The 25894-nt window shown below is 40.5% G+C and overlaps 2 protein-coding genes across 2 annotated transcripts; both read right to left on the minus strand.

The window, feature by feature from the left end:
* Positions 1-1240: 1240 nt before the first annotated feature.
* Positions 1241-22873, minus strand: LOC147643642 (uncharacterized). The gene is made up of 4 exons (XM_086832815.1): positions 22579-22873; positions 19520-19784; positions 2769-2845; positions 1241-1345 (listed from the first exon to the last, which is right to left on the minus strand). Exons 2-4 carry the CDS (start codon positions 19698-19700, stop codon positions 1241-1243), a joined length of 363 nt encoding a protein of 120 aa, XP_086688941.1. The 5' UTR covers positions 19701-19784; positions 22579-22873.
* On the minus strand, positions 16495-17973 carry LOC110182185 (RING finger protein 37-like). The gene has a single exon (XM_020950188.2). The coding sequence runs from the start codon at positions 17878-17880 to the stop codon at positions 16525-16527; it is 1356 nt and encodes a 451-aa protein (XP_020805847.2). The 5' UTR covers positions 17881-17973; the 3' UTR covers positions 16495-16524.
* Positions 22874-25894: the final 3021 nt, after the last annotated feature.

Below are 25894 nucleotides of genomic sequence, written 5' to 3' on the forward strand. Positions count from 1 at the left end.
GATAAAAAACTCATAACATAACATAACTCAGCCAAAAATTGATTCATTTGAATTCGGAAACCTCACCTATGTTAGTTTTTGTTTGCTTAAAAGTCTGCATACTAAATTTAAAAAATTCTTAACAATGTAACGATGTGTAGCTTTTGAAATGATTGACAATTTCGTAAAATGGACACAAAATATTGGAAAATTTTTAACTTTACCTGCGCGTTATGCATTTGAAATCTTATATTACCTTTGGCTTTGGGATACCCGATTCCGCACCCAAGCCTCCTTCTCCTTCTCCTCTCCTTCAAGCCAATGCCAAATGACAATTTATACAAATGCCGAGCAAATAGTCGTGCGTCAGTCCACACACAACACACATACAGCACACACACACACACACACCCTGGCACAACACACACCCCCTTCTAGTGTTGCTACTGCTGGTGGCTAGTTGTGTTTACCTGGACACTATGGGGTGTCTCTCTCTGTGTGTGTGTGGCTCGCAGAGTTGTGCAAACAATCATAAATAAAGCAAGCAATCAAACATACTGTTGTACACTGATTACCCTAATTTGTATGCCACAATTTGACACATGACAATTGACACTTGGTTACAATGGGCGGGGCGGGCAGACAGAGGCGGTGGCCACATCAGCAGGCACAGCACATATTTGGCAATCATTTATTTTAGAGCCAATTGAATTTTAAGTAGTCAAACATGCATATGACATAAGTGGGCATACCAGGGACAAATACGAACAAAATGGGCTGGCACACGCACGATGCATGGTCGCCTGGCGATAAAAATGCTTCACTGGCAATGGTCCTAGCCCCCCACAAAAAACATGGCCATAAATATGACAAGTTGAATTCATTGAATGGTTTCATTTCATTGTGGGTTTGAGGCAGAAGCTAATTGGCCGAACTATTTGGCTTTAACAGCCACTAAATGCGGCGTTCCCCAGGACCTCCTCGTCCTTTTCCTATATAGATGGTTAGATAGATAGATATAGAAACCCCTTACCCTACTCTGGCAAGTGTCGTGCGAGTGTCATCGCAGATTAAAAACTCGAAATTGATGGGGCCATGTTTGCAGTTTTATTGTCATGACTTTGGGACACGAAAAGGGCAGTAGAAGGAGTTGAAGAAGGAACTCCAACTCCCTTTCTCTTAATTCGATTTTTTCTTTGTTTTGGGACAGGTAGCCTTCGCCACTAGTCCATCAGTTGTTTCCAAGGCAAAGTTATTATTGTCACTGGCTTTGACATGGCTTTGCCAGGAGCAGCAGGAATGCAGCACCAGCATCAGCGACGCCTCCTTCCTGTTCCTGTGCCAGCTGCCGTTCCTGTTGCTCTTCCTGCCCCAAAAAAGGGCCGTAGGGCATCAGAAAAATCAACCCCAGCTAACAATCGCGAAGTAGGAATATTCCCATCACTTTTTTCCCAGCAGCAGCAGCAGCAGCAGCTTCTGGTGAAGCGAGAGCCCATGAATAATTCCACTTCAATTCCACTTTGTACATTTCATTTTTGCAGGCACAGTGCATCATACATACATCAACAACAGGCGAAAGGACGAAGGACGTAGGACAACCTGGGCAATTGGCTTTGATAGGGCTTGCTCTCGGTCAGATGACTGAATGACTGAATGACTGAATGAATGAATGACTGAATGACTGTTGACAGTTCAGACCAAACCGACCGACCGAGATTCAGAGACAAAACATTTCCAGTTTGCGTTATCCTCTTATTAATTAATAACAATTCATAGGCCACACCCATTTGCCGGGCTTGACAGTTAATCCTTTGGCCTGTTCCGACAGAGCTTGTACCTCAGTGTGGCTGCTCCTGAATCAGGACTAGATGAGTAGCTTTTAGTCGAGAGAGACGGAAGAGAGACAGTGTGCCCTGTGTTGTGGTTCGTTTATGCCATCGCTCTGCACTTAAATAAACTTTTGTGTCAAAATTTTATCAATTATTCAGTTAAAATGCACTGCAAATCCTGTTAAAAATCTCCTCCTGCTGCAACAATACAAATGTACAATAAAAAAAAAGAGGAGGAGCAGCAGCAGGAGGTGGAGGCAGGAGGAAACCATGTCACTGGCCACATATGGCCATTTGTCAATTGAATGATGGGAATATGAATTTATGGCATTAAAATCTTTTGGTTTTTCGGCCGTTTGCACCAAAATGAAAGCGAAAATGGAACGAAAAAGCGCAAACCGGAAAACAAAGAGAGTTCTACCAGGCTCCAGGACCCAGGACCCAGGACCCAGGACCCATCCTCCGTCTCGTTGGTGTGAAAGCGGACAAAAGCTGACTAGGTTCAGGCCCGGCAAAAGCGGATTATTCGTAAAAACAAAAAACCAAACAAACAAACAAGCAAAAAAAAAAAAACCAAAACAGACAGACAGACAGAAAGAAGGACTACAAAACACACTGCAAATAGTCAGCGATATGGCCTGGCCAAATGGCATTATTGTCGCATTCAAGTCAACTGAAAATCCAGCCGATTGCCGATGCCACAGGATGCCAGGATGCGAGCGAGGATGTGCAGGGGGAGGCGAAGCTGGCGAAAAGGTGAAGTGAGCCGACAGCATTAGCCACATTGTGTCAGCAGTCAACTGCCGCCTCGTCATGAGTGAGTCATGAGTGGCTCCGGCTTCGGCTTAGCTGCTGGGGTGGGGGGGAGAAAGGCTCAGACCCCTTAAGGATAATATTCTAATATTCAGCCTCCTTGGCCAAAGGTAACCATTACAAATTTAATATAAATTAACAACTTACTCTGAGGTTTAACAGGGTAAGTATCTTTCCAGGAGGGTCATCCCAGAGCCATCGGTCGAAGGTGTCGTCAAGAAGACCTGAAATATATGCATTTAAATTAATATTTAACATTTCTGCTAATTTTTTGGAAAAATCAATGTATAAAAATATCACAACTTGGTCACAAAAGCAACAATTTTAGTTCGGAAACCTTTCCCATATTATTTTTTATTAGGTTTACAAATCTGCATACTCTATTTACGAGTTAAAAAAATTCAAAATTTTGGCTAATTTCAACGATGTAATTTAAAAAATAAAAATTATAATTTTTGAAAAAAAAAATTTTTGTCGGAGATATCTAGAAAGATTTGCCTGTTGATGCTGATCAAGAATATATATGTCTCATGGGGTCGGGAATGACTCCTTCACATCATAACAAGCTTCTAAGTAAAAATAGATTTGCCATTTATTAGTCGGTATTTACCTATATTTTTATACCCTTGCAGGGTATTATAATTTCAGTCAGAAGTATGATCGGTAATTAACTATGATCAGTAATTATCTATGACCAGTAAGTAAGTATGGATGATGAGCTACTTACTTAGAACACTAATAAACAATGACTTGCAACTTTTGTAACACAACACATTTCTGAGACTAGGCCGGCAGCAGTCACTTCGTTCCGGAGATGTTTGAACCAGTTGGGAATCATATGCACAGATGTGCAAGATTTGTTTTGGAGCAAATAAGAGTAAGATATTTGAATGAAACTATAGAGTTATTCGTCTGTATAATTTTACTTGTATATATGTAGGTCGAAGAATGGCGAATCGATGGACTATATATACATATATATAGCTGACATTGGAACAATCGCACGAGTTATAGAACTATGATATGTATGACCAGTAATTAGCTCTGAACATTAATTAACTCTGAACAGTGATTATCTATGACCAGTAAGAAACTCTGAACAGTAAGTATCTATGACCAGTAAGTAACTATGATCAGTAAGTATCTATGACCAGTAAGTGTGTATGATCAATAACTTACTTAGAACACTGGTAAACAATGACTTGCAAATTTTTTAACACAACACATTTCTGAAACTAGGCCGGCAGCAGTCACTTCGTTTCAGGGATGTTTAAACCAGTTGGGAATCATAAGCATAGATGAGCGAGATTTATTTTTGAACAAATTTAAGAGCAATCTATTTAAGTGAAACTATGGAGTGATTCGTCTATATAATTTTGACAGTATAAAAAACGGACCATGGCGAATCTGTGGACTATATATATAAATATATATATATATATATATATATATATATATATATAGCTGATATAGGAACAATCGGACGATTTATAGAACTTTGATCAGTAATTAGCTATGACCATAATTAACTCTGAACAGTAAATATTTATGAGCAGCAATTAACTCTGAACAGTAAGTAAATATGTCCAGTAACTAACTGTGATTAGTAAGCATCTATTAGCAATTAGTAACTCTGATTAGTAAATATCTATGACCAGTAAGTAAGTATGGATGATGAGCTACTTACTTTGAACACTGGTAAACAATGACTTGCAACTTTTGTAACAACACATTTCTGATACTTGGCCGGCAGCAGTCACTTCGTTCCGGAGATGTTTGAACCAGTTGGGAATCATATGCACAGATGTGCAAGATTTGTTTTGGAGCAAATAAGAGTAAGATATTTGAATGAAACTATAGAGTTATTCGTCTGTATAATTTTACTACTTTATAAATCGGACCATGGCGAATCGGTGGACTATATATATATATATATATATAGCTGAAATAGGAACAATCGGACGATTTATAGAACTTTGATCAGTAATTAGCTATGACCATAATTAACTCTGAACAGTAAATTTCTATGAGCAGTAATTAACTCTGAACAGTAAGTATCTATGTCTAGTAACTAACTCTGATTAGTAAGTATCTTTTAGCAATTAGTAACGCTGATTAGTAAGTATCTATGACCAGTAAGTATGCATGTTTGATCAGTTACTTACTTTGAACACTTGTAAACAATGACTTGCAACTTTTGTAACACAACACATGTCTGAGACTAGGCCGGCAGCAGTCACTTCGTTCCGGGGATGTTTGAACCAGTTGGGAATTATATGCACAGATGTGCGAGAATTGCTTTGGGGCAAATAAGGGCAAGCTATTTGAATGAAACTATGGAGTTATTCGTCTATATAATTTTACAACTTTATAAATCGGACCATGGCGAATCGGTGGACTATATATATAGCTGCCATAGGAACAATCGGACGATTTATTGAACTATGATTAGTAAGAACCTATAATTAGCAATTAACTACGAGCAGTAAGTAACTCTGAACAGTAAGTATCTCTGACAACTAATTAACTATGATCAGTAAGGATCAATAAACATTAAGTAACTCTGAACAGTAAGAATCTATGACCAGTAAGTAACTATGATCAGTAAATATCTATGAGCAGCTACTAACTTTGAACACTTGTAAACAATGACTTGCAACTTTTGTAACACAACACATTTCTGATACTTGGCCGGCAGCAGTCACTTCGTTCCGGGGATGTTTGAACCAGTTGGGAATCATAAGCACAGATGTACGAGATTTGTTTTGGAACAAATTTAAGAGCATTTGAGTGAAACTATGGAGTAATTCTTTTATATAATTTTACTAATATATAAGTCGGAGCATGGCAGATCGGTGGACTATATATATACATACATATAGCTGACATAGGAACAATCGGACAATTTATAGAACAATTATTATAACTTTTATAGTTTTCAACAGATTTTCATAAAATTTACTATATAGCCACTAGATATTAATCTAGAATAATAATACATAATATGTAAACTGTAAATTTAAAATGTATAGGTGAATGAAATGAACGTAGGCATTACTTTATTGTTTCTTAATAAAATATATATAATTTATATTGTTTTAATTCTTAGTGTTCGAATTTCAATCTGCAAGGGTATACAAACATCGGCCAAGAATATTCAGAATCAGATCCTGATCTTCATCCTTCACAAGAAGTCTGATGATAAAGGTAACCAACAAAACTCAATGTCTAATAGAATAGGTCCTAAGACTGGAAAGGGGATGTAAATCCGGCTTAACCAGATGCATATCCCTGGTGAGTTTTATATCATTCTTCCCATATATTCCCCTTCTCTAGGTGTGTACGCATTTACCCTACTGTGTGTGTGTGCCTCAGGGGGTTTGTCTTGGGTGTTGGCGCAAACACTTGTCTAAGCGATTTTTGATTACACTTCCGTCGGAAATTATCATATATCCTTCTGCTTGAATAATTTTCATGGAAATGCGCGAGCGACAGGACGTTGAAGGGCGTTGTAAGAAACAGAATCATGCCTACTACTCCTGTATTTCCGAAAACCATTCAAAGTTCCGATGCACTGAGAAAGAAGCTTCAGGATCGTGTCTCTGTTATTTTCAAGGACCCCTCGAAGCAGTGGAATGAACAAGGGGATCATCACCGATTGTCTGGGTGTCCGTTAAGCGAAACCCGACGCTAATTAAAGGCATTTGTTGTAGCAGTTTCATTCAATTAATTATTTCGACTATCAACGCTGTCAATCTTTTTATCCAACAAATCTGCCAGACAGCGCACCCAGAAGGAGCAAAGGAAGGTCCACCCACTCGTTCCTGTCTCCTGTCCCTGCTCCTGCTGGAGTTTTCGAGAGTTTGGAGTTTGTGCGCTGCATCTTATTTGTTTTGGCAGGAGGAGCAGGACCAGGAGCAGGATCTGGTTAGAATGGCGAGAAACAATGCCTTCTATAACGCTTCGTAATGCGTTGATGCCTCTCTCGGGCTTCGTATCCTAGTTACTCTTCCATTTAGCTGCTTGTGCTTGTCCATCAGCCGTCAGTCGTCTTTTTCCACAGCTTTTCTGTTTTTGCAAATTGCCTTTTGTTGTTTATAACCAAAAGCATAAAGAGGGAGTGAGAGAGATTTCGAGTGACTGTTGTGGCTAAACAATCGCAGTTCGATTTGACAAGTTCCGCCTTAAAGCACGCTCGCTTTTCTCTAGAAAATTCCCAAATGACGTCCTGACACGCTGACCAAATCTGCGGTTGAATACCGCTTCCTCCTCAACCATAGACCAATGCAGATAGCATCGTGGGCTTCCTCAATGGGATGCCAGTGACCTTTTTATGCAAATATTATCCAAAGGCAAAGTTAACAGCACAGGTAAAAGCAGAAGCAGAAGCAGAAGCAGGAACAGAAACAGGTAAGGTAATGGGGTAGAACCTGGGCAAGCACATAAGCGTTGACTCACCTGTCCTCCTCCCCTGAACATTCAGGTCTTATCCGTAAACCAATCTTTATCTCTTTGGGCGTCAATAGAGACAGAATTTCTGGCAAATCATGGCAAGGCTTTAGGCCAAACTATAACACACACCAAACGCTATAGATTCACTTCTCCTCTCTTAGTCAGTTATAATAACCAAGTTGATTTAACTAATTAATGGTTATATTAAACGATATATCCATTGACCAGACCTCTGGGGGGGTATATCTATATATATATATAGAGCTAGAGTTCTGGCATAATTACGCGGAACTGCAATGATGGCAGGCGACTCGGACAAACGCCTGCCGGGGCATAGAGCAGTCACTGACTGACGATGCCATTGCAATCTAGATTCGAGATGGGAATCGTAAAACCGGAAATAAAACAGGAAAATTAAAAACGTACAAAAGGTGCAAAAAACCGGAGGACCGAGAACCGGGGGTGTGCGCAAACAGAGGGCAAAATGGCACACGGAATAGACACAGTCCAACAAACCAGACACTCACCCGCCAATATGCTGGCCATGGAGGCGGGAATTCGCACAGTCAGATGATTCTAAGAGTAACATTCAGGCATAGGATTCAGGATTCAGCATCCAGCATCCTGGATCCAGGACCCAGGACCCAGGCCCAGGTAGTTAGGCAAACACACACACACACAAAGTCAGCAGAAAAAAAAGAAGAGAAAAAAACATATACAAAACTGAAAATAAAATGCAACTCCGAGGGCAATATGTAAAATGAAAATTGCAAAGCCATGGACTCCGCTTTTCCGGCCCAGCCAGGGACTCATTAAAGACCTGTTAACTGGCAGGACCCCCTCCCTCCATTGACACTTTCAGTGAGAAGGCTCAACCTTAAATCAAGACATCAAGGATGAACGTTAGCAATTGCAAAAAGCTAAACTTTGCATTATTAAAACAGGTTGAAATACGCGAAGGATATATGTGTGTGATTTCCGCCAGGCACCACGCAATGATGCCATAAACAGGAGCAGCACAAGTAGAGAGCACAAAGGACGAAGGACGAAGGACGAAACGTGAAAAGAGCATTTGGGGAAAAATGGCACAACAGAAAACAGACAGGAGGCGAAAACAATTACTTAAAGCAATTCTTCCGAACCATTTGTACGAAATCCACAAATTAAGGCACTTGCTGCGAGTCCTTTTTGGGGGATAGCCCCGGCAGTCCAGGCAGTCCTGGCAGCCCAGGATGAGTCCCGGCAGCAGGCAGGCAGGCAGGGTGTCATGACAGCTGTCGAATGTCGAGACTGGGAGACACCTCCACCGACTGTGCCACCGACTGTGCCACTGCCACCGCCTTTGTGCTTCGCTGGTCGTCTATCCGACATCCGACTGTTAGCTAAAAGCCGTTAAATCGCGGTGCAGGAGCCACAAAGCCAACGCCGAAAGTAAAATCAAAGTCAATAACGTAGAAAGCAGAGCCAGAAAGAAAATGATGAAAATCGTGGGTGAGAGAGAGGTGTGGGTTGAATTGGGAAATGGCAACAGAACACAAAAATACAAAAAAAAAGGAAAGAAAGTTAAGAGAAACAGCAATCAAATGCAATAAAAGTCAGTGGCGAAATAGAGGCAGAGCCGGACAGAGACCGCTAAAGCAAATTTTTCGTAAAGAATCGTTTGCTTTATTAGCTCACCAAGGCTGGGGGATACAGGAAAGGAGAGATAGAGAACAATTGGGAAAGGATCAATAACAAAGAGAGAGAGAGAGAAAGAGAGAGAGAAAGAGAGAGAGAGAGAGAGAGAGAGAGAGAAATTTCGGATTTGCACGAACGAAAAATATAAAAGAAAGCGAACAACTTGGGCTTCCAAAATGAGAGAAAATATTGGAAATGATCAATAAATAAGAAAAGGAAACTAACTTCGGAAAACAAAAGTTACAGTTTGCAATTAAATTATAGGATTTAATTGAATATAGATCACAACTATGTTTAAAACATTAGCGTTCTTAGAATAAATATTTATAGAAATTTTTGTCAACAAATCGAAGTTTAAAAAACTTATAACTCAGTCAAAAATCGATTAAATTCAATTCGGAAAACTATGCAGTGCTAGTTTTTATTAGATTAATAAATCTGCGTACTAAACTTTACGTTTTAGAAAATTCAATTTTTTATTAATTTTTGCCAATTTTAATGATGTAACCCCTTATAAAATTTTCAAAATTTTGAAAAAATTAAATTTTTCTCGAACATGGCTAGATCGACTCGGCTGTTGATGCTGATCAAGAATATATATGATTTATAGGGTCGGAAATGACTCCTTCACTTTCTTTTAAGCTTCTGATTGAAGGTTCATTACCATTTTTGTACCGATATTAACGATATTATTATATGAAATTTTTCAACAAATCAAAATTTAAAAATCTCATAACTAGGCCAAAAACGCATTAATTTCAATTCGGAAAGCTGTATTATGTTTATTTTTATAAGGTTGACAAATTTGCATACTCAATTTAAAATTTTAAAAAATTGAAATTTTTATCTTTTTTTTTTACAATTTTAACCCCTTAAAAAACATTGAAAATTTTGAAACAATTTAATTTTTGTCGAACATAGCTAGTTTGACTCGCCTGTTGATGCTGATCAAGAATATATAGGCTTTGTAGGGTCGGAAATGATTCCTTCACTGGGTTTTAAGCTTCTGACTGGAATTAGAATACCCTGCAAGGGACTAAGTACTCCTGTGCGTATACGTAATTTTTCGGACTAAAAATGTCAGAAATAAGATGTAAACGAGAAAGAAAGCTAACTTTCGCAGCCGCAGCTTATATACTCTTCTAGTTAGCAAAAGAATTATAAGATCGAATCGGAAATCAATAATAATTAAGCTATAAATATAAGCATTCTTTGAATCAATATTTATGAATTTTTTTGTATGAAAATTTTTCTACAAATTAAAGTTTACAAATCGCATAACTTTGCCAAAAAAGCCTAAATTTTAATTTCGACGTTCCCATGCTAGTTATTATGAGGTTAACAAAACTGCATACCGTATTTTTAGAAATTCAAATTTTTATAAATTTTTCACAATTTTAACGATGTAACCCCTTAAAAAATTTTGAAAATTTTGAAAAAAATTTATTTTTGTGAAATATCGCTTAATTGATTCAGCTTTTTGATTAAGAATATATATGGTTTATAGGGTCGAAAATGATTCCTTCATTGGGTTTTAGGCTTCTGAAAGTTGGAGACTTGTTCCTATTCTTTAAGGTAACACCTTAGTCTGTAATAAGAACTAAAGCTACTTTTAGCAATTGATTGAGTTATTCTCTCTGATTTTGCTAGTTTCTTATAAAATGCAATGCTTATAACGAATTGTGACTGTATCACAGTTTCAGTATCCTTGATATCCTTTTCGCATTGAACATCAATTGAGGCATAACCAATCAATTTTTAGTGGGTTGAATGCCTCCCGGCTACTTTCTCCTTTCCTGTCCCCCAAAAACTGTGGCCTGTGGAGTCCTATAAACCGTTAATTCTGCCCACGTTTCCGCTCAATTACCTGTCACTGTCACTGACTGGAAATGCAAAAGTTACCCGCCAGACGATTGTTACTTCCTATGCCAGGATACATACATATAAAACTCATCCTAAGACTCGGCACTCGATGAAAAGTTTTCGCTGCAATTGATGCGGAAGTGTCGACTGTATTGTCCAAAGAAGAAAACAAAAAAAAGAACATTAGAAGCACCTCTCACACACTTGAAGCACCTTAAGGCTATCCCTGACAGTTGCCGGAAATCGGAAATCAAAAGGGACAAGTGCACATCCTGCGGCACAAGCCTTTGCTGCCACAGGCGCTCTCTGCCTCATTTATTTATGACAATTTATGCGATGCCGCAGCCAGAGAAAGAGGAAAAACATCGCGAAAAGACAAGAAGAAAGGCGGCAAAGAATCTTTATTCATTGATTATTTAACGACTTCTTAAGTGGTTTCGGTAAGTACACAGAAAAAACTCCACCGCTTATGTGCGATTAAGCCAAAGTAAAAGCAAAACTTGAACTCGTCGTGTGAGTGTATAAATGGCCTGGGGATGTGTGTATGTCGTCCTTCGTCTAGGCCAACAACAACAACCAAGTTCGCAGTTCACAAAGGCAGTCAAAGTCAAAGTGAATTGATGAAGCGCCAAAAGCAAAACTTTTCCCTCGCACAGTGGTAACTCCACAAAAGGGACACTAGTGAGTAAACCAGTTCCAGGGATCCTTCTTACTCAGGCCCAACTGTTACGCATTTTCATGCAAAGTTGCCGACCCCCGTGAAAGCCAAGTTAAAAGAAAAGAAATTGGTAAAAAAAAATATATATATAAGGGTCAAACCAACTAAGATGGGATAAACCGCTGGCCGGTCTGCTTAACTTACTCCCAACTAGCATGCGGCCAAAGTTTTGCCCCTTCCCAAGGACGACAAGGATGAAGTTACTCAGAGGCTACTTGCATTCGCAGGAGCATGACACCAGGGTCAAGCTTTACTTAAGCAAAGAAATTAAAATAAATTAGGGGAAAAAAATACTATGCTATTTTTAATAGTCACCCCCTGCTGTCACCACAAACATTCAGAGAATTTAAGAAAATGAAGACACAACCAGGACTTTCGAAATTATGTGTAGAATATTACTCATCCGCCATGTGGGCAAGAGATTATATATTAAATCTTAAGTATTATATATATTTTAAAGCAAATGTTGGCAGCATTAGCACAGCTTAAGCATATGTAGAAAATCTGATGAATATAAATAAATACAACCACAGGAGGAGATTTAGTTTTGGTGCAAGCTCTAAGCTCTGAAAGAACTGAAATTTAATTCCTTGATTGTGAGGATATAATAAAGAATCCTAGATTTAAATAATTCGAATTGAGCTTCTCTCAAGGCTTAGTTATAATATTTTTTCAGGACTCTAATGATACAGTTTTCATTAAATTTACCATAGAAAATGCTGCATATAATTTCTATTATTATTAATATTAAATTCCCTCATCTCACAACCTACTTTTTATGGAAAACATGCAAGCATGCATGCATCATGCGGAAATAAACAGTAAAATCTGTGAAAATATACAAATGAAATTAGGTGCCACCACATCCCCAAGCATTTCCACACCCATTTCCTTCTCCTATCAGCTCCACTCGACTCGTCCTTGTACCGAAAGCTGCCTCCTGCGAGATTGCTAATTGAGCGCATTAAGCGAAGACTACAGAAGAACGAGACCCAGAGAGTCCTGGGCCTTGGAGATGGAAGAGTCCTTCTCCTGGTTGATGAAAATGGTGGCGATGCTGATGCTGCTGGTACTGTTTGTGTTGCCCAACAGCGGAGAGCGTTGAAATAGAAGGACTTCCGGTTGGTGGGAGGGAGGAAGTGAAAAAAAAACGAGCAACTCTAACGAAAATCCCCAACGTAATGCAATATTCATTTTTCTGGTCACGTACGTAAAGTAAATCAATTAAGTTGTCATAAATTGTACCACTGCAGACGACGACGATGATGGTGGCGACACCACCCCATTTCCCATTTCCCCCATTTCCCCATTGCTTTTCGGTACAATGTCTCAGTGAGGCGCTATTCCCGGCTTTTCCGCTTTCCCATTTGAGATCTACTTCAGTTTTTGTCGCGTTTTTATTTGATTTGCGTTCTGTTTGTGCTGCAAATTGAGCGGCATTTGCTTTTTTACGCTTTACGTTTTGCCACGAGACTACACGCAAAGTGTCTCATTTAATCCATGCCATTTTATGCCCACAAATACACACACTTTTACATGGCACAGAGAACACCACAAAATTTCTGATGAATTTTTGTTGAATTTCTGTTCAATTTCCCCCTTGAATTTCGTTCCCTTTTTGTTATTAAACCAATTTTATTTCTGTGTTATTCATGAGCTTTGCCATAGCTTCCCTCTCTTAGATCCTTTAAATTGTTTAGACGAGGTCACTTAGCAGCTTCTAAGCAAAGCAAATGTTGACTTATCACAAAAAATGTAGTCTTTGTTCAGAAAAAACTTGGTAAAAATAAGTACGTCGAACAAGTGACCATTAAAAGCATGTATTTTCTTTTGGGCAGAGAGAGAAAGTAGGATCCTGAACCGCTCAATAGCCCAGTTTAATATGAAGGTATAAATTTGAAAGGACACACTCACTCCCCCCCCCCCCCAAAGGACGAACAATTTACGATGACACATTGTCATCGTATTTTTTCGGCAAACTGAGGGGCATTCCGACTAACCAATTCGCTGTTGTCTGAGTGAACCGCAGGAAACCCCTCAGCCCTCAGGCTTCAGCCTGCCTTCTTTTCCGTTTCCATCTTAGCCAGGTCCTTGCCATGGCCGCAGACTTGCCGCACTTTAGTTAAGCTCAAAATGATTGCGTATAATTTGGCAGCATTTAGTTGGGCGTCACTACGACCACCATCACCAGTTTCCTTCCTCCTTGAGACACCAACAAAGGAGAGTGTGTGTGTGTGTGGGTGTGTGTCCTGGGGGGGGTGGGGGTTAAGAGGTTAAGTCCTTATGCCAGAGCGTTTAGTCAATGCCTGGCTGCTGGAAGCCACTTGCGGCCGCAAACGGGATTTCTCCTTCATTTCAACAAGGATTATTTACTTTGCCCCAAAGATTCAATAACAATTTTGAAATGAGCGTAATTTCGTAGAGCTTGCTTTGGAGCCGGGTCATAAGCCCTGAAATAATGTGGCAAGGAGGATCTCCTTTAGTCCTGGCCAGTGGCAGAGCGCTTTGAATGTAATTCAAGAGAAGGACACGCTGGATGAGTCATCGGATATGGCACACACAGACACTCACTTATCAATTAAAAGCTTTGCACAGAAGCCACACCACACCAACTCTGAAGCGATAAAACCGCCATCAGTTGAGCTCTCCTCTCTACCAGTTAATGGCATTTTATCAAGTCGTTTTCGGGGTTTTTGTGTGCAATTTTAATTAAAGTTGATTAAAGGCAGAGGTTACATGCATTATGACCTGCTGTCAGGCAAAAAAGCCCCGAAACGGAACCAGACACTGACACTGTTGTGTCGCGTGCCTAGTTCGCAGGATACCAGGATACCAGGATACCAGGATATCAGGATACCAGTAAACCTAGATGCTTGTGAGTTGAGCTGGGTGATAGATAGATTCATCCACTGGCCAGTCACTCAATCACTGTCTCTGCTTTCCGAAATTAAGGAAATTAAACTTCATGATTTTAAAACAACAACACATACATGCATGGAAGGACTTTGCAGGAATACATTTCAGCTATCATGTAATTGTTGGTGAATATTAAGGAAATTAGCTTTTACACTCAACTGTGGCTTGCTTTGCTCTCTCCTTTTTTGTGTGTGTGTGTGTGTGTGTATTTTGGTTGATCCTGGCCAGGCAATCACGTTTCTGGCCCCACTCCCACTCTCATCCGGACACCCCCAATTTAAAATCCTGCCGTATGCATGTGCAAATCTAATAATTCTTTGCCAACTGTCACTCCATTAGCGGCAAATCCAGCGCGAAATGAAGCACTGAACTGTGCTTGGCCTACTACTTCCGGTGGAAAAGGTCAGAGATTTTTATTTTGGCGGTGGGGGTGGGGTCAAGGGGAATCCCGGAATCCCGGAATTCGGAATCCGGGTTACGACAATTGGTCCTTTAAAGGCTACATAAGTTTGTGCGCAAAAGTACATCGATCTTCCGTCAGCCGGTGTCTGGTCTCTGCTCTCCTTGGTATCCCTTTTTCCTGGGTGTGAATGGATGTATGTATGTATATGTTCGCATTTCGAGGTTTGGCGATTTATTTTGCACAAGTTTTAATTTCCGGCAAATTTCCTAGTACAATTTCCCTTCTCAGAGCTGCCATTGCGCTTTTAGCCAGCGAACTTTGGTTCGTTTTGGGTTTGCCTCGCTGTATAAATTACCCTAAGATGGCGACATGACTATATAGTATATATATCTATATATATATAGAGTGTGAGATGAGTAGGAGGAGTGCAGTGTATGCGTGGCAAGTTCGGGTCAAAGTACTCATATATATTGTGCATTTGCAGCATTTGTGCATTGCCATTTTATGTAAATTAGAGACAAACGCGATTTGTACTCCACACTTCTCCTGCCAAATCCCATGGAATCGAAGGGATTGCCAAAGGAGGACCAATGCAATGCCAAAAGCTATCCTTGCCAAGAAAAGTAACTGATGTCCAAGGGCCTAAGTGCACACCTGTACCAGTCAAAGGACTGCCAAGAGGTCATAAAAATATCGAAGCTCAAAACAAAATTAATCTCTTTCCTTAGCCATCATTCAATGCAATATTATAACTCTTTGATGACAGGACACACTGCCATAATTGATGGAGTCCTGTTGGGTTGGAAGGGGAGTACCAATCATAGACAATAAAGATTTTGTACGATTTTTCCTTCAATTTTCAATGGCCCAAAACACGACTTTCTACTTTCTGTATTCGGTTTTATTGCACTACACACTCCTCTCCACCTCGGCGGTTTCTAGCTGCAGACATTTTGTCCCAGGACGAGGACAGGACGACGCCCGTTGAAATGAAAATGCCAATGCTGGCAACTTGATCTGTTCTGGCCGAGAATCGTTTGATTTCCCCGACACACACACATATCGAACCAAAAACGAAGCGAAACGTTTGCAATGCTAAAAACTAAACGTGGCCCAAAAATGTATCAAAAGAAAAAGCGCCGGGGCAAGAAAAACAATTGGCATTCAATTGACGGCAATCATCGGCAGGCGGCCGTGATTCCCATTCGGTGGCAGGAGCAGGAGCAGGAGCAGGGATCAGCGAAATAAAATCCTATTAGGGACTCGCTTTTTGGTCCTCCTCGTAGGTTGTTTTTGTTTTGTTTCTCCTAATCGTTGGGGCAGGCCACACACACCACCGGTGAGTGCACTTTTTAGGGGGTCCCTTTTGCTACTAGACTTTAATTGAATTCAATTTTCATTGCCAAATATAATTGCCATAACAGTGAGGGGCAGGCTTATAAATGTGTATTGAATACACAGGATATTTTTTAAAGAAAACTCTATCAAACAAGCAGTTTTTCACTTTCTACTAATTGTAAAATAGGTTGTGGTAAAGAGAAGTCCCTCCCATGGCAAGCAAAGTATTAGTCCCTTTTTTATTCTAGGTATAATTGGTATTCATATTTGTAATAAAGTGGCTCTGAACGTTCCCTTTTCTTCTCGTAATCAGTTCTCTGTGTTTAAGAGCGACTTGATACTGATGCATACTTCCGTATTTTCAGTAACGAGTTTCTTATACACATTTGGTTTCTGGTTTCTTCTTCAACATCGCCATACTTCGAATCCAAAGTCCTGATACAACTAAAGGATAAAATAGATGTAGACAAACTCTAAAAAACTAAAGCATTAAACTGACTTACAATCTGAACAATAGGGATAAACAGGAGGTAACCCTAGCGATACAGCTTTTGATGCCTGTCCACATCGGCATCCTGGAAGGCGATCTTGCAGACGCACAACTGCTCCTTTAATAGGTGGACCAAACAATCCTGACAGACTAAATGGTGACAGGTGCGAATCTTGTAGCGAAACTGAGCACTACGGCAGTTGATACAGCTACCTGTCATCTGGCCAGAGACCGTAGTCTTCAGCAGGACCTGCTTGAAAGTCTGGTTCATGGAAGGTGAAGACGTTGAGGCGGTAGTGTCCTGGTGGCTGAGCTTCGCCTTCTTGGCCGACGGCTGCTTTCCACTTGCAGCCGACGAGGAGGTGCCTTTGGCAGTGGCCATCCTCTTCAGCTTCTGCATCCTGTAGACCTTAGTGGGCACCATGGATGTACTGGCCGCCGGACAGATCGGATCCGACTGATGAGTGCGGCGATGCAATCGCTTCGATCCGCGGGAGTGCGGCAACTCAAAGTCTCCCGAGTACTTCAAGAGGAACGCTTCGATGCGCGTCTTCAGTTCCAGGTTAACAATGGGTTTGCTTTCATTATTATAGTTGAGACCCGTAAAAGGATCCGATGGCTGGCGACCCCACTTGGCCTCCGCCGCGTTATGCTTATCGATGGTGGTCTGGTCCACCACTTTGCCCGAGGGCAGCACGGTGGGTTGAATCATTAGCTCCCAGGTGATGGAGTCGAGGAATTCCTCGGGTAGGTACAGCATTGAGTGCTTCTTCAACTGGGGAATGGGTCTGGGCGAAGAACGTTGGCCCATTTTTCCCTTAGAGGCATCATCACGCTGGCCATAGGGAACACTGACTTCGCCTTTGGCCTTGTCCACTAAGCGGGCGGGCAGACCCCATAACTCCACCTTACGCAACACCGGTGGACAGTTTGCGGTGGCCCGGATGATCACCTTGACACTGCTGATGCTGGGCAGGATCTTGTGAGCTCCCTTTAGGAAGGAAACTTTCCTGCTCAAAGGCTGCCCGGTGGCATTGCAGGTGGTCTGCGAATTTACATCGCCCTGGTAGCAAAAGGTCACAAACTCTAGACCATGTGGCAGGTCCTTTACAAATGCCACTCGCACCCACTTTCCATCTTGACGAACGTGCAACTCAAAGGCCGTGGAGCTCAGGGTTCCAATCGAGGGCCACAGCTTAATGGCCCTGATGTCCACGGCCTTGAAAAAGTCAAAGATGACCTCTACGGGTGGCTTGCAGGCGGAGCTACACATGAATCCCCGCTTTAGAAGCTCTTCATCGTCGGCAATGAGATTAGATGCCGTGAAGCCATCCTTACATGGGGCGTTGCTCTTCACGGAGGTCTTGAGTCTGGGATTCAGGAAATTGATCAAATTGCTCATCTTCGAGGTTTAAATTCGATTTTATGGTCCCTGCGCCGCACAAATTTTTCTTTTTCTTCGGTTCTTGATTACTGACACTTCTAATGACACTTGGAGCTCTCGATTATCGATAGATTAATAATAAATGCGGTAGTGTGACCGCTGGGAAAATTAAAGGTGACTTAAAAAGGCACTTAATTTTCAGGAAAGAGTGTTAGAAAACTGCCCATTAGACGTTCTTAAACACCTATCCATCGATAGATTGGACTATATAACAAATTTTAAACATGAGGTGATTACAAAGGCTGCTTTCGGAAAATTCCTTAAGAGAAACTTGGCTCTTGAAAACAGAAACTTAAAGGTAGTAAAGCCATGATATTCAGGCAACAATTACTGGGCTTTCTCATCTTCCTTTCTCTCTCTTAAAAAATACATACACTCTTATGTTTAATAATGCATGTGCAGGGCAGGCAAAGTCTCGCAAAAACTGCTTTAAAAATTACTCTACTCTCCCGTAGAGGTTTATAATTGTTACAATAGCAAACTTGTAGAGAAATTGAAAATTCTGCTACCCCTATTATCATATTGCACTTGAACACTGTGAGGAATAGGAGAAGGTCAGGTCGGGACTGGAGAGGATACAAAAGAGGCAGGCAGGACGAGAATCGCGGCCCACTGAACTGAAGTCAACCAAGCCAAATGGCAAAGTTTCGACTTCCGTCTCGTACAATTAAACTTATTTAAGTTGCCCTTTTATTCTTTGCTTCCCTTCATTTTTTTATTTTTATTTTGTGCTGCCAGCACACGCTGCTGGGCCGTACAAGTTGTTATTTAGTAGACTTCCGACGTTGGCCCGGGGCCTGTCCGAATGGCAAGTATATCTTATTATCAGTAGTTTGCCACGCAGTGTAGCAAAACATTGCAAAAAGCGGCGGCCTACAAGGGGGGGAGGGTCCCTCCACCGACTTCAGCCGATAACTTTGGCCATAATTCATCAGTTTGGGCGCCGCTGTAAAGTCCTTTCAACTGCTGCTCCTCAACTGGCAGTGTTGCCAAATATGGTTTTTGTGCTTGCCTCCGCAAAGTCTATGTACATGTTTCTCATTTTTTCGGCGTAGAGGGATCCAGCGGTATTCGGTCAGCACCATTTTCCCCTCCCCCTTCCAGAGTCTTTATAAGTTTATATTTCTGTCTTTCCCGTGTCTAAATATGATACATGCTTCAGCCACAAGTTGCACCACCCCTAGCCCAGTGCACCCTGCATCCTGACAGGGTGCAGTAGATATTCCTCTGTTCTAGATGACTGCCTCTCCGTGGGTTGGGTGTGGGCTTGGGCTTGGCCTTTCCTGGCCTCGTGTTCGTTCAGCTTGTTTCAATTTTTCTAGCAAAAGTTGATGCCGGGAAACAGATTGTTTGCTGCAAACACAGGGCGCTGGAAAAAGTGCCGGCACTGCAGAAATTTCCCTAGCTTAGTTTGAACTTCTTGCCATCGAAGTAGCGAAGGAGGAGCACCCCCGAACCATGGAACCCAAGTCATCCCCTCCTTCCCTTCCGGTGGTGCATCCTGCGCCTGGCCTCTGCGTGATCTGGCGGCGGTGGCGCCTACTGGGCATGACTCTTATCTGCTGATGGTGTAAATTTCTTAAAGTTCTCGACTTACCCATTGTTGCTGCTAGAGCTCCTTTTGGTCCTCCCTGCTCCTGCTCCTGCTCCTTTCTGCTCCTGCCCCTCTTCTTTTGGAACTCCACTTTGTTGTGTCTGCTGCAGTCGATGGCGTCTTCAATGTTTGGTTGTTGGTCCTTGGCCGACGCGTTTAACATTGTGGCAGCATTTTCGAGCATTATCCTGGCCGGACAGACGGGCTTCCGCTGGTGCTGTTGCTCCTGCTCCTTTTCCTCCTCCTCCTCCTCCTGCTGCAGTCTGGCCTGGCATAAATAATATTGCCGCTAAATTAGTTCATAAATCATTGGGAAAAAAACGCTTCGAAGGCGTTGACTTGACCCGGGGAGTAGGAATTTCCGCTCACGGAGACCTCTCATCATCGATACTCACTGGATGTAAGAGGGAAAGGGACTGGAATAGGGACTGGAATAGGGACTCGAACTGGAACTGGAACAGGGACTGGAATAGGGACTGGAAGAGGGACTGAAACAGGGACTGGAACAGGGACTGGAACAGGGACTGGAACTGGGACTGGAACAGGGACAGGGACTGGAATAGGGACTGGAACTGGGACTGGAACTGGGACTGGAACTGGGACTGGAACTGGGACTGGGACTGGGACTGGAACGTACGCACCACTGTTGATTCGTATGCCAAACCTGGGACAAGGTCGGGTAATTATCAGCTCGATTAAACATTTAGTGCATCGGCATTGGCCTCCCACTCGAATTCAATTAAAACATTTGCAAACAAGGAATGGACATTGGGACTGAGGATGGAAAAAAAAACACTTTGTAAATGAGAATTGCCGCGTGCCCAGGGTGTGCGTGTGTTTGCCGATTTACATAGCGAAATTTTTGTTTAAACACGCACACGCAGGATCAATCAGAACCCCAGACTCCTCCTCCATTTTTCCTCCGATTTCTCCTACGCTTTTCGCGCTTTTCCCTCTTGCTTCCTGCTTTTGCTTCTGCTTCTTCCCCCCACAGCATTGCTGGCAGTGTTGCCAGACAGAAGCACACTCATACACTCACACACACACTCACACACACTCACACACACTCACACACACTCACACACATGTATTGGCAATGGCACGCTTTTGACGGCATTTTTGTTGCTGCTTTTTTTATTGTATTTGCATTTTTCCCCGCTTAAATGTATGCAAGCAACGACTGTTTGTAGTTGTTAAAAAAAATATTTCGCATTCAAACGTTGTGAAACACGCACAAACACAAACATTTGCTTACGTTCCTTTTACGATATTTAATTGCACCGCAACTTAAATTGGTTGCCATTGCGCATAACAGCTCTCATTCCAGCGTCGCCTCCTGGAAGCCTCACTGTTAACTAACCGAAAGTTAACAAGCCGCTGTTAACAGCAACTCTGTTTGTTAACATACCGTAAGATCATTCTTAGCTCTGAAAATTGATTTAAAACTGTTCTAATCTTGACAAATTCTGGCATCTTATGAAAAATTGTTGCTTATTTTCGCATCAAAGTAAAGTCTGTTCCCTAAAACTTGAACGATTTTTGTACTTTGCGCAAAAAAAAAAAAGTTTCAAGCAGCAAGGAAGGGGGCGGGAGACAACATTTTTCTGGAAGGATATAAAAGGAATTTTTAATATTTTAATATGCAGCAAGGAGGGGGCAAGGAGGAAGAGGCTCTATGGCACTTTTTCTATGACCTAAACGCTGCCTAAGTGGCGAGTGACTAGCGACAGCGAGTGGACCTACCAGCGAGTTGCTGCTCGCCACTCGAAAAGAAGAACCCAAAAGAATTACGGGCAAAATTATTTTGCAATAAATTTTGTGACATATTTCCCTGAATGTGAAAAACGCTTACGCTTACCTTGGATGGGCACAGACGACAGGTAACATCTGCGGGGGTGGTTACGAGGACCAAACGCTGTCTGTCCCACACACACACAGAGAGAGGCATGGGTATGGAACGGGAAGGGGGACACATATTAAATGCACATCAGGGCAAGGGCGACACAATGGCAACTTAAATTGTCTAAGAAAATGTCACCAGAAAAAGGCATTTTTGACATTTAACAGGGAGAGAGAAGAGAGAGAGAGCAAAAAGTGTGGGTGTCCTGGCGATTTCGCAATCTGCGATGCTGCTGCGCTGCTATGCTGCGATCCTGCGACTTTATGACAGTTTGATTTATACATTATTGAAAAAGTTTTGTCACAGGCACAAAAATCAGTCGTACCGACAATCACGTAGGACAGCGACACTGACACCGACACCGAACACCTCCTCCTTTGCCAGGATACAAAGTCAGAGACGAAGACATCGACACGTTACGCACAGTAAGCCCATAAATAATTTTAACGCCAAAAATGTTGTCTTTGAGCCATCGGCAATGAAGTGAAATTCATTTTTAATGCTACCCAGTTCCAGCCATCTATCTATGCGTATGCCTTTTAGGCAAAAGTTTTCCATGGAAATTTGTTGGCTGCCCTTTCCTTCCTTCCTCCCTACTCCACGAAAAATTAATTAAAAAAGTTGTGCAAAATCAGCCTTCGATGTGTCAGTCTAGCGAAAAGGAAGGAGCAGCGGCAAGAACCGGGAGCTCCAATCAATTAGCTTCTTATAGAATCAAAGCGACAATAGGCCAGAGAATAGACCTGGCCCACACATGCTCCCACTTTTCAGACGTTTTTCTTGGCCTCTTTCCGCTGATAAAAAGAAAACAAGAAAAAGAAAACGAGGTGCAGAGAAAACACAGGCATACCCTGCACTCCTGATAAAAGTTTTAATTTATGTCAAAAGCTTTCACCAAGAATTTTAATATGCGCACAATTTTTGCAAAGTTACCTTGCCCTGCCTTTTACCTTTACGCTCTACCTTCACTTGCAAACTTATCGAATTCTTACGAGGCAGCAAGGACACTGGGGGATGGGACCAGGACGAGGATGACTAGGAAAGAGAGGACTATGCTAATGCTCAAGTTGGTAGCCGATTTACGAATAGTTTTATTGCCTGGAATCAATGCGGAGATGCGATTCTCCTCCAACTCCAGAGATCACCCAAAAGGAAGCACTACCTTGTTTTGACACTGCCAAGAGTCCTCCTCGTCCCCGTTGAGTGCTGAAGTGCTGAAGAGTCCTGGTGTGATGAGTATTCCGCCCCCATTGTTGTTATTCAATCGGCAGCCTCCTCTCCTTGTTGTGGCATGTGTGTTTGGTTTGTCCTAGCCAGGAGTCTACACACTCTGCCACAAATGTGACACACTCCGCCAGCCACAATCATCGCAGCACACAGCAAATAGAACACAGCACAGAGCCCTTCAATGTCCTGGCGAAAGAAGGAGTTCCTCTTTTGATTTCCTTTGCATTCGGAATTTGTACATTTTCTAGGAGAAAAGAAGACAAGGGGAATATATTGATATATTGAATATATAATATATATTGTCTACTGAGTGGTGTGTCGAGAAAAGAGGAAAACATTTGATATTTATATACGTTCCCTTTAGTTTCTATTAGGTTTCATGTTAAATTTGATTTTAAAAGCAATTCAAAAAGCAAATATTAATTAAAGAATCCTATAAATTATTTATATTTTTTGCTGCCTTATAATTTCAGTCAGGAGCTTCAAAACCAGTGAAGGAGTAATTTCCGACCCTATAAATCATATATATTCTTGATCAGCATCAACAGGCGAATCTTTTAAGCCATCTCTGGCCGAAAAATTTTTTTTTCCGAAATTTCCCATTTTTTTTTAAATCATGAATCATGAAAATTTGCGAAAATCGGCGAAAAATTCACATTTTAAATGGAGTATGCATTTTTGTTAACCTGCTAAAAATTAGCATACGCCCGCTTTCCGAATTGAAATTAATGCCTTTTTGGCTTAGTTATGAGATTTTTAAATTTTGATTTGTCGAAAAATTTCATATAATAATATCGTTAATATCGGTACAAAATTGGGAATGGACCTTCAATCAGAAGCTTAAAAGAAAGTGAAGGACTCATTTCCGACCCTATAAATCATATATATTCTTGATCACCATCAACAGGCGAATCTTTTAAGCTATGTTTGACAAAAATTTAATTTTTGCAAAAATTTCCCAATTTTTTAAGGCGTTAAATTGTAAAAGTTGAATTTTAAAAAAATGTCAAAAATTTTAATTCACTTAAATTTTAAATTGAGTATGCAGCTTTATAAATTTATTAAAAACTAGCACATAACAGCTTTCTGAATTTAAATTAATGCATTTTTGGCTTAGTTATGAATATTTTTAACTTTGATTTGTTTAAAAAATTTGCTTATACATATGTACAAATATAGATAAATGCCGACGAATAAATGGCATTGTATGTTTAGTCAGAAGCTTGCAACGCACGAAAGAGTAATTTCCGACTCTATAAATTATATATATTCTTGATCAGCATTAACACCCGAGTCGATCTAGCTAGGTTCGATAGAAATTTAATTTTTTTCAAAATTTTGAAAATGTTTTGAAGGGGTTAAATTCTTTTTCACATTTTTAAAAATAGGAAAAATTTATAATTTTTTAACATTGTAAAATTAATCCTACGTATTACATTTGAAACTATTAAGGTACTCGGTTTTGATATATTTTAAACATATTTTAAACAGTATTTCCTAAATATATGGGCACTTAAAATAATGTTTGTATTTTCATAAATAAATTAAAGCTACTTCATAAACATAACAAAACCCATAAAACCCCATATCCTAGTAATAAAATACAGCATTTCTCAAAGGAGCTTCTGTAACTTTTATAGCTTTTGCTTGAATTCAAGCTCAAAAGGTAGTAAAACCCGAAAACTTTACATGAAATATTTAAGGACTTTCTTTCGATTAATACACAAAAGTTACCATATGGTAGAGATACTATCTTTCGATCTGAACTTCTTGTTTCAAGTATGGAATGGCAGAAATCAAGTTTTTTAACCAAATTTGTAAGCTTCCAAAACTTTTCCTGAGCTTCAGAAACTTGATTGAGATTCAGAAATTCAAAGGACATGCGCAAATCAAGGAAACCTAACGAGCTTTGGCAAAGGATACAAGTCCCTGCTAAAAGTTGTAGTTAAAAGTTGAAAATATATATTATATATTAAATTCCCAGTCTTAGAACCTTTTGTTAAGTTAATAAAAAAAGCTAAAATATAACTAAGATTCTTGGCTAAGATACTTTTGAAATAGAGCTTCAAGTTTTTTAAGTTTTCAGGAAAACATTAGACTATTTTAAATCAAATATAAATAGCTTTAAAAAATATTTAAAAATATATTCATAAGTGTATAAATTCATTATATTTTACATATTTTTCTTGGCGATATTAATAAATTAACCAATATTTTTGTATAACAAATAATAATTATTCAAATAGATCATATTTTTTTACTTAGGTTTCACTGGCATTTTCAAGAGTTTTGTAAGATATTTATGGTATATTATATATTTTAGATGGCTATATTGGGACAATATGGCATTCGCTCAAATATTTAGCATAACTATTGGGGCTTGAAAATATTAATAAACATTTACAAATTTAAATGTTAAAGGACAATCTGTAAAGGAGTTTAAGTGGCTTTTTAAGGGAGTCTTTCCATATTGAGGTAAAATAAAATCTTTAATTTTCTGTACCCCATAAATCTTATCTATAATTTATGTAACATATGTGGATTAATATTTGATGCTAAAAGTTGAGATGGAATGCTCCTGAAATGATTATTTCTTTTACGTTTTTCTCGAAACCTGGCTGGTTTTAAAGATATTTAAAAAAATAGAATTGACCGATCGCCTTGGAATTTATGAGGCCTCTTTAAAAAACAACCCAAAATATCAAGTAAATAAGCAACCCTTGTTTTCCATATTAAAAAACCGAATCCTAGTGATTGCGGCTCAGTGGTGAAAGGACTCTGTTTCTCCTATTTTTTTTCCTTGCTTCCTTGATAATTGAATTTAAGGAGGCTTCGTTCAGTGGCAGTTACTTCAACATGATTGCATTGTCTGTCCCGCTGATTGACAGGCATTTGATGGCCACCGGACGAGTCTCAGTCCCAGTCCCAGTTCCAGTTCCAGTTCCAGTTTGAGTCCCAGTCCGAGATTTGTGATGCGATGTGGACAACTTGTTTGGCGAGTGACATTTGTATAACGGAATTAACGCGTGTATGCGGACAGCTTATCTGCATGCTGGAAGCTGGATTGGCAGAGGCATCCTCTCCAGGAGCAGGAGGAGGAGCACATCGAATGGATTTAAAAGAGCGGAAATTTAGGGCGCTGGACCTTCATGCCAAAATGCTGATGTCCAGCAGCTGGTCCACCCAGGAACAGGAAGTGTATATGGGATAGGTCTCAATCTCTCTCTCTCTCTTGGCATTGTATTGCGGCC

This window comes from Drosophila serrata, unplaced genomic scaffold (assembly GCF_035046125.1).
Source record: "Drosophila serrata isolate PLE 108 unplaced genomic scaffold, ASM3504612v1 contig_251, whole genome shotgun sequence".
Lineage (NCBI taxonomy): Eukaryota > Metazoa > Arthropoda > Insecta > Diptera > Drosophilidae > Drosophila > Drosophila serrata.

What these genes read in the sequence shown, in the direction of transcription:
- LOC110182185 (XM_020950188.2), bottom strand. Translation starts at nt 17,880, where the DNA reads ATGAGCAATTTGATCAATTTCCTGAATCCCAGACTCAAGACCTCCGTG.
- LOC147643642 (XM_086832815.1), bottom strand. Translation starts at nt 19,700, where the DNA reads ATGCTCGAAAATGCTGCCACAATGTTAAACGCGTCGGCCAAGGACCAA. An exon ending in AGCTCTAGCAGCAACAATGG is followed by an intron (nt 2,846 to 19,519) that starts GTAAGTCGAGAA and finishes CATATATTTCAG; the next exon opens with GTCTTCTTGACGACACCTTC. An exon ending in TTACCCTGTTAAACCTCAGA is followed by an intron (nt 1,346 to 2,768) that starts GTAAGTTGTTAA and finishes TTTTTGGGGCAG; the next exon opens with GAAGAGCAACAGGAACGGCA.